The sequence below is a fragment of the Fragaria vesca genome, linkage group LG3 (assembly GCF_000184155.1).
Source record: "Fragaria vesca subsp. vesca linkage group LG3, FraVesHawaii_1.0, whole genome shotgun sequence".
In the NCBI taxonomy this organism is placed as follows: Eukaryota; Viridiplantae; Streptophyta; class Magnoliopsida; order Rosales; family Rosaceae; genus Fragaria; species Fragaria vesca.
The window spans coordinates 17,403,538-17,412,452 of NC_020493.1; the positions used below are offsets into that span (position 1 = coordinate 17,403,538).

The 8,915-nt window shown below is 37.2% G+C and overlaps 2 protein-coding genes across 2 annotated transcripts; both read right to left on the bottom strand.

Annotated features, from left to right (window-relative positions):
- Positions 1 to 252: 252 nt before the first annotated feature.
- On the bottom strand, positions 253 to 4,274 carry LOC101294442. Its single transcript, XM_004294449.1, has 5 exons — positions 4,111 to 4,274; positions 1,877 to 3,051; positions 1,506 to 1,687; positions 875 to 943; positions 253 to 782 (listed from the first exon to the last, which is right to left on the bottom strand). The coding sequence occupies exons 2-5, from the start codon at positions 3,042 to 3,044 to the stop codon at positions 390 to 392; spliced, it is 1,812 nt and encodes a 603-aa protein (XP_004294497.1). The 5' UTR covers positions 3,045 to 3,051; positions 4,111 to 4,274; the 3' UTR covers positions 253 to 389.
- Positions 4,275 to 6,986: 2,712 nt separating this feature from the next.
- LOC101309805 lies at positions 6,987 to 8,699 on the bottom strand. Its single transcript, XM_004294503.1, has 4 exons — positions 8,508 to 8,699; positions 8,178 to 8,423; positions 7,779 to 8,066; positions 6,987 to 7,184 (listed from the first exon to the last, which is right to left on the bottom strand). The coding sequence occupies exons 2-4, from the start codon at positions 8,406 to 8,408 to the stop codon at positions 7,176 to 7,178; spliced, it is 528 nt and encodes a 175-aa protein (XP_004294551.1). The 5' UTR covers positions 8,409 to 8,423; positions 8,508 to 8,699; the 3' UTR covers positions 6,987 to 7,175.
- Between the last annotated feature and the right edge of the window lie 216 nt (positions 8,700 to 8,915).

Sequence of the window (8,915 nt, forward strand, 5' to 3'; positions counted from 1 at the left end):
AGCAAGAACAACAACAAAACAGGTTAATTGCATACCTTGGAACGCCCTGCTTCATCAGTAATGATTTTGAATGGATGCCAATTTGGATCTGCAAGATATGTCTCCCATAGAGAGCATACCTCCAATGTCTTCACATCCGCTTCTTCTTTAGAATATCTGCTCTTGATAGCAATCTGAAATGGTCTGACGTCAAGGTCTCCCATTCTCTTCACACCAATATTAACACGGGGCTTATTAACCTGGATTGATGCATTCCATAATCCCTGCCAAAATACAAGATTAGAGTGCCAAACATGACATAAACTTCAATGTGAATCAGCAATTCAAACATTCAACAAATATAATTTTGAACCTATTATCCATCGATGCATATCAGTTATATTTATACATTATTTCTGTATAACGAGTATAGAGGTATATAACTCAATGAACCTAGAAACAGTAGATTCAATGAACCAAGCAACAGTGAAACAAGAGAGATCAAACGTGCATACATAGACTAGCTCCTTACGAGCCTCCTGCACTTCATCGTTATTTCTCCGCTCCTTGACCACAAGCGCTTGATGAAGTTCTTCTACATCATCAAACTCCTGCTCCTTCTCCTCCAAGTTTTGTTTGATTTCATCCATCTTCTTCTTGGCATCTACGTCCTCATCCACATCCATATGTTCCATCGTCTTTAAAGAACCTCTCATCTGCTCTATCTCCAGCTCCAGTGCTTGTTTTTTTTCCAGCTCCTTTTCCAATTGAATGATTTTTTTCCTTAGTGCCTCCTTTTGTTTCTGCAATTCCAGCCAATTACCAAAGACATATTTTTAGATATTCATTCATCCATTCTACAAAGTCTCAGAACTGAAACAAATGCAAAACAAACCTTCTGTTCTTCTGCCAACCGTAACATACTTTCATCAGCTTTTTTCTGTTCCAAAGTAGCCCTTGCATTCTATAAGAGAAGAAAGACATCTTTCAGCTCTTACCGAGTACAATTTGCAATATAAGGATGAATCAGATTCTGAACCCTAGATTAGTCAAAAGAGCACGAAATACAACCATCAACCATGACGTATACATGAAGAAAAAAAAAAAAAAACAGATTTGTATATGTATGCTAGAAATGGAAACGTGAATGAAGTCAAATTTGTAACAACTCAAAAAAACAGCAAGTAGAAAAAGAGATGCTGAATCATCTTTCTTATTCTAACTAAGTATCAGGAGTTTTCTCAACTATAACGAACATCTTATAAGCGGTCCAACGAAAAATGTAAAAGGTAACTTATTAGGAATTATGTACTTCTTTAATCCCATTCTTTGGTGTCTCTTCTTCTTCTAGCATTCTAATCTCCAAGGTTAATGCAAACAACTTATAAGTTATATCAATCTCAAGCTAAAACTGACTGAAGACAAGAAACAAATAACCCGACAGTTAATGACAGTGGTGCAACCCCACATATCCAAAATTCCAAACGGAGCCTAAGCTCTTTGATAGACAAGAACGATAAAATTACCATTTGCCTATCATGATGGAGTTTCCTCCTCTCACTGTCATTTAGTGCCCTGCGTTGTTGCAGTAGCTTCTCACGGCGCTCTAGCTCTTTTCTTTGATCTTCCAACTGTGTTGCAGCTTCCTTATGCTCCTTCAATATCCTCCAGAAGTATTCTTTTTCCATCTGTTCCCTTTTCTCTCTTTCTAACAACAAAAGGCGAGATTTAAGTAAGATCTCACAGTTGAAATGAACCTTCAAATGCAAAAGTTCACTCAATTATACGGAGTTGAACAACTATCGAGCATGAGATATCATTAAATTTAACTGGGAAAATGGAAAGTTAAATTCAAAAAAGCATTCAATTATATACAGTTAAAGAAGTTTGAGCATACCCTCATTGAAAGCTTTGAGTATCGCGTCCCTTTCATGCACTACTTTGTTTAAGGAATTAGCAGTATTTTGATATTTGTTTTGCATCTCCTCAAGATGTGAACTCTTTATCTCCAAGGTGTTTTGTAGATTGGATACAAGCTTTATAGTTTTTCTCTGTTCCTCAGCTTGCTGACCAGAAACAGTCTTCAAATCACCATTCTTGCGGAGATAATCACTTACTATGCTTCTTGAATTGTAATCATCATCCCGAGCAACCCAACCATAGAATTGATCTCCTCTATTCCTCGTCAGATTATAGTCCCTTTTTCCATGGCGCTCAACTTCAAAACTTCTCTCAAAGGACATACCATTGTTGAAACCTTCCCAGTTATTCTCAAATTCAACAACTGCAAAACCGGAGTGACCGCGAAAATTCCACAAAGGATGAACCCTCACAGGATTAAAACCTTTTGCTGTCAACTCGGCTTTTATTTTAGACCCACTTTCACCAACGTGTTTCCCACCTTTAAACTCAGTTTTAATGTTTGCCAAAACACCCATCACAGGCCATACAAACAATTTCTCATCATTCAGTTTAGGGGATTCTGTAGGCCTTTCTATCTGCTGTGCAGGCTCTAAATAACGTTCTTTCTTCAGTGCCGGCTCTACAGAAACGTCTGTCTTGGCTGCCGGTTCTGTAGGCCTTTCCCTCTTGGCTGCAGGTTCTCTAGGCCCTTCTAACTTGACTGCAGAGGCTGCAGGTTCTGTAGGCCTTTCCCTCTTGGCTGCAGGTTCTCTAGCCCTTTCTGGCTTGGCTGCAGGTTCTCTAGGCCCTTCTAACTTGACCGCAGATTCTTTAGGTCCTCCTATCTTCTGTGCAAGTTCTTTAGGCCATTCTAACCGACTCTTCACATCAACATATTTATCAATATAACACTTCAAAGCCCAGTGCTTGGCTTCATCTTTTATACCACAGCTGTGTGAGCCTCTACCGATAGAAGAAGCATGTCTTGAAAGCTCCTTGAGTTGATAACTTGGCCTACTTTTCTCATGGCAAAATGGACATCTGTAAGTTGAATCAGAATCTTTTATTTTGTAACTACCTTTCTTCAACTCATAATAATACTTGTCCTCATAGTACTTGAAATCAGACAACTTATCCTTTTCTTCCTTTGATCTGTGAGACATATCAAACCTGAAATGCAGAATGAAATCCAACATTAAACTTCTAATTAGCTTTCACTGATTTCTCTTCCAAGCTACTAAACATAGAAATAAGGTTTCAAGCATATCACAAAAAAAAATCTTAATATAAGAAGTCAACCTCATGGTTTGATCAAACAATTATTCTTTGAAATTGATGCTTATACACAGCACTTTTTCGTCACTCAAGTAGCATCTGCTCAAGCAAAGTAACCAACTATAAGAAACTCTGTAGATAAGGCATATAAACAAGTTCTTTACCTACTTTTAACATATTCGAATCATATTGAAGCACAATATTAACCATTACAATTAGTGACTTTTATTAATTCCAAATGCAAGTTTACTTACTGTCTTCAATACTAAACAAAATCTTGTAACTTCACAAATATAGATTTTACTTCTTTACCCCATTAACAGTAAGTTTAGTTCATGATAAAGCAAAATATGTGTCTTTCCTTATTTAAAAAAAAAAAAATGAAAGTCATTAGATTATGCAGATGACTAGATAATAGATTAAGCTCATCAACTTCTAGCCAATGCATAAAAGTCCTAAATCCAGTCTCAAGTGTATGTGCAAAACGCTAACAGATAAGGTTTCCAAGTATCTTTGTTAGTGAGCAAACCCACACAAATAGACAATTCACAAACACTCGGTAAGGTAGGACATGAAATTTCAAAACACCTTTTCAACATCCCAGGGATGAAGATGAAAACATTGATTACAAAGAGACTTGTAACAAACTCTCAAGGTCCTGATATATGTAAATTCCCAAATGCTTTATCACTAAGAAGACAACATTGATTTAAACATAGATTGGTGAAGTTTCGGCTACATAACATGGCTTAACCATTCACTCTTCTTCATTTTCCTACAATCTATTTTGCAAAATAATCAAACAACCAATCCTGTTCAACAATCAGCCAAATGAACACAGCAATCTATACGCAAAGCAAAAAAAATTCTTCATAGTAACAAAAATACAGAACGCCTCTGTTTTCTTTAGGCACCAAACAACGCTAAATCACTATGATAAGGTTCAGAAATTACCTTCGCAGTTTCACACAACAAAGCTCTTTTGCAACAAGACCTCCGATACCGTAATCGCTCCTCTCCGGCAAGCCGAGACACCGGAATGTTGACCGAAACAGAGACCGGTCACCAACGCCGTCTCAAAATTCCCGCAGAGCGAAAACCTTACTCTCTCTCTCTCTCCCTCCTCCCCCTCCTTCCGGATATCACTGACAACGCCGAGAAATGCGAGACGCCGAAAGCCGAAACGACGCCGTGGCGAGTTTACGGCGAGCGGCGAGGAGAAGCCGAAGAGTGTGGGGGGTTGGAGAATGGGGGCTAGGGTTTCTAGAGAGAGAAAATTAAGAGAGGAGCAATGACTGAAGAGGACTACCCGACTACCGAGTCTGAAAATCCCACGGAATTTCATTGGCCGAAAAACGTACTCTGTTCTTTCGTATTCCGATATTTTGTTTCTTTCTCCTTTAGGGAAAGAATGCGTCTTCGCGAGTGTGGGTTTGAGAGCGTACTCGCTGCTGTGACGGTGAGATTTTGTGTAGAGGTGGGTTGTGTGGTTGATGAACGGACGTGATATTGAAAGTGAGAGCGCGTCTTCGTCGTTCTGATCTTGTGGGCCACGGGACAGACACGTGGAGACTTGAGAATGGGGCAAACTGGCAGGAGTACCCGATCAAAACAGCCAAATAACAGATCCATTCTCCTGACGACACGTGCCTAGTAGATGACCCACAGGCATTGACTGACCTGGAGATAAATGAGAAAGAGTAAGAAATTGTTGATGAATTTACTTGTTCTGGTTTTTTACCAATCTCTTAACAATAACGTTTCAGGAAATTTTCTTACTTGAAAAGTTGAAATAGAATTGCAAACTGAGCATAATGACTCACGATAAGAATTTTTGTTTTTACTTTTTACTTAGAGATGATGGAATCGGAATGAGTGTAGGTCACATCTTCTAATTATAAATTGATTTTTTAGCAACCCGGATTTGTAAACCCAAGGATGGAGGCGGATTTAGGAATCAAAGCATCCGAAATCAAATTTTTAAAACCTAAAATATCATATCATATGATAAGTACACAATATCAATTGTAATTGTAAACAACTCAATAGGAATGAATATCCCCACAACATTCCATCACATCTCTCATTCATGTTGTCACTTATTCATGATCAGTTCCATTTTAAACAAATAAAAGTGCACGTTGTCATGAAGTTGCTGGAAACGTGGATAAGTGAGACATGAACGTCATGTGATATACTACGTTGGTGGGAATTTCGGGGGAGTTAGTTATTCCGGTTAAATTCGATCTTGAAGCATGAATGACAGTTGAGTTTGTTTAACCACACAACCCTGCTTTATGAACCAAAAGGAACGGTACAAAAAAAATGGAAATGGTTACGTTGTCTTTCCGAAAGGAAATGAAACCTATCATAAATATTTTATTCTGATGTTTGGGCATATAGGTTATCTAAAAAGATGTTAAAATGTTTTTGCAGCAGAAATGAGAGACGGGATGGAAATTAAATTGTTAAAACCTAAACCTCAATTAAATTGTTTTTGCTTCATTGGAGGGGGTCCGTAGAGCCCACAACATGAAGAAGTGAAAATGATTCCAAGTCTGCCATGCATGGCATCCAAATAAGGAATACATATGAAAGGGTTAAAGAAAACATTTGAATGGTGAAGAGGCGAAATGCGACCATGCACAACTACAAGGTTCCAACAACAATTAAAGGCATAACTAACACAATAGTTCTTATCTTACCAAATCTCAACTGTTTCCTACCATTAGAAATGTCCCAAGTTTACATCTATTTTTCCAACAAAAGTCAAGCAAGAGGACGCAGCTCGAAAGTAGCCGGTGATGTTCAAGTTCAACTACACAAACCGAACATCTTGAACACTCTGCATCCACAAACCCTAGAAACAAGCACATTCTGATCAGGATATTAGATCTAGATATTAGGAATTTAACTGTGTTTCATAATCTATATTACAACAGAAAGCGTAGGTGAAACAACATTTTATTACTCTAACCATGTCCAGAGTTGATTTAGACTCATTTATAGGATACTCAAAGATATGTACCAAGATATTACTGAGTCAAAAATTGATTACAATTTATTCATAACTCGTATATGCATATAACATTGAAAGACAATCACCATATAATTGGTATATCAAAAGCAAGATATAAACACTTGCCTTCAGATTGTTCTCTTATGTCGTTTCAATGCTTAAGAATATAATTGCTCCCTCTTTTAGAGTGGCCTTTTTCCCTTCTTTGTAGTTCCATAGCTCTCTTAGTTTATACCTGCCAGTGGGATTAAACTCATTCAGTTCCATCAAGGCACGCTTCATCACCAAGCTCAATCCTCATGCCCGCCAGCTTTTCATCTTCTTCATTTATAATCTCCTGCATCCAACAAGACAAACTAAGATAAGGGACACATTCGCTATGAGACCCCTCTACTGTGATTTGTAAAGAGAAGGTGATGAGAATCAAGTTGACAAGATTATCAAGAACTCTAACAACAAAAACAAAAAACATATGCCAGTTGCAAACTCACTATGAGATGGCACATAATATTGAGAAACAGTTTCCCTCTGTTGTGATTAGTGGAAAGAGGGAGATGAACTAAGTTGACAAGATTATAAGCAACAAAAACAATTGAAACATGTGCAGGTTGCAAGTTCAATGGATTGACCACATGAAATTTTTCTACAACAAAAACTCAGGCGCTCATTATTAAAACACAATCACGTATTCACTTGAGAAAATCTAAACTTAAACCTCATGCACTCATCATAAATCAAATATATATAAAAAGAAAGCAAAACAAGTTAATAGTATACCTTAGAACGCCCTGCTTCATTAGTAATGATCGATCTTGAATGGATGCCAATATGGATCTGCTAGATATGTCTCCCATAGAGAGCATACCTCCAATGTCTTCACATCCGCTTCTGCTTTAGAATATCTTCTCTTCATAGCAGTCTCAAATGGTCTGACATCAAGGTCTCCCAATACCTTGACACCAATATGAACACCGTTCTTATGAACCTGGGTTGTTGGATCTCATAGTCCCTGCAAAATTACACGATTAAAGTCCCAGAACATGACAAAGCATCAATCTGTATCAGCAGTACATAAATTCAACAAATTAACATAATTGAGTATTTTTTTTTTTTTTGGGGTTTAGGGAAGCTTTTATCCATCGATACATCAGTTATGAATACATTATTTCTGTATGTACGTAGATATGCAACTCAATGAACAATGAAACAGTAAGTTCAAGCAATAGTTAAACAGAGGTCAAATGTGCATACATTCACTAGCTCCTTGTGGGCCTCCTGCAGTTCATCGTTAGTTATAAATACATTATTTCTGTATAATGAGTATAGACTATAGAGGTATATAACTCAATGAACCTCGAAACAGTAGATTCAATGGCCCAAACAACGGGGAAACAAGAGAGATCAAACGTGGTATATATTAAGTATAGAGGTATATAACTCAATGAACCTAGAAACAGTAGATTCAATGATCCAAACAACAGCGAAACAAGAGAGATCAAACGTGGTATATATTGAGTATAGAGGTATATAACTCAATGAACCTAGAAACAGTAGATTCAATGAACAAAACAGCAGCGAAACAAGAGAGATCAAATGTGCATACATTGACTAGCTCCTTGCGAGCCTCCTGTAGTTCATCGTTACTTCTCCGCTCCCTGACCATAAGGGTTTGGCAAAGTGTATCTAAATCTTCACACTCAACCTCTTTCTCCTTTAGGGTTTGTTTGATTTCATCCATCTGCTTCTTGGCATCCAAGTCCTCATTCACATCCATGTGTTCCATCGTCCTTAAAGCACCTCTCATCTGCTCTATCTCCAGCTCTAGTGCTTGTTTTTTTTCCAGCTCCTTTTCCAATTGAATGATTTTTTTCCTTAGTTTTTCCTTTTGTTTCTGGAATTCCAGTCAATTACCAAAGACAAACTTTTAGATATTCATTCATCCATTTTACAAAGTCTCAGAAACGAAAAAAATAGAAAACAAACCTTCTAATCTTCTGCCTACCGTAACATATTTCATAATCCTCCTGAAGCTCTTTCTTCTCAACTTCACTTTGTGCAAGCTTAATATGAAAATCTTTATTTTGGGCTTCAGTATTATCAAGTTTTTTCTGCAGTTCTTTTGTTTGAGCCTCCATCTCTTCAAGGTTTTTCTTGAAATCATTATTTTGCCCTTCAGATTTTGAGAAGGCTCTTGCTTGCTCCAAGAAGGCCTTTTCCAGGTGGTAACGAACATTCTGTTCCAGTATTCCTATTTAACGTAAAAATCGAAGAAAAATAAATTCACTGTTGCAGCACAATTAGAAAATACAATACAAGTTTAAATTGGACTCACCAATATCCATTTCTTCTGATCTGCCAGACATTTTCAAACCTGATATCCTGAAAACAGTAATATCTAAACAATCAAATGAACATATTCAGATCTGGAACAAAAAAAAAATTAACGTACTAAGATGATCCTATCTCTTCAAATCAACTAAACTTGGTGCATGAAGATAATCGATGCCTCTCATCACTCTCAAAAGTAAGGAAAAATGGATGTCTAAGATCACCAATAAAAAAATGCAAGCGGAGTAATATGTACCACTAATAAAAACATAAAACAAAATAAAAATAAAGCCTTGGAGAGATGGTTTTGAAATCTCTTTCTCAGTGAGAAAAACCACACATCTAGACATCACTATAAGTTAGGCGCTAATGACTAGGATTAGTTTCAGAAACTACCTGGGCAGTTTCACTG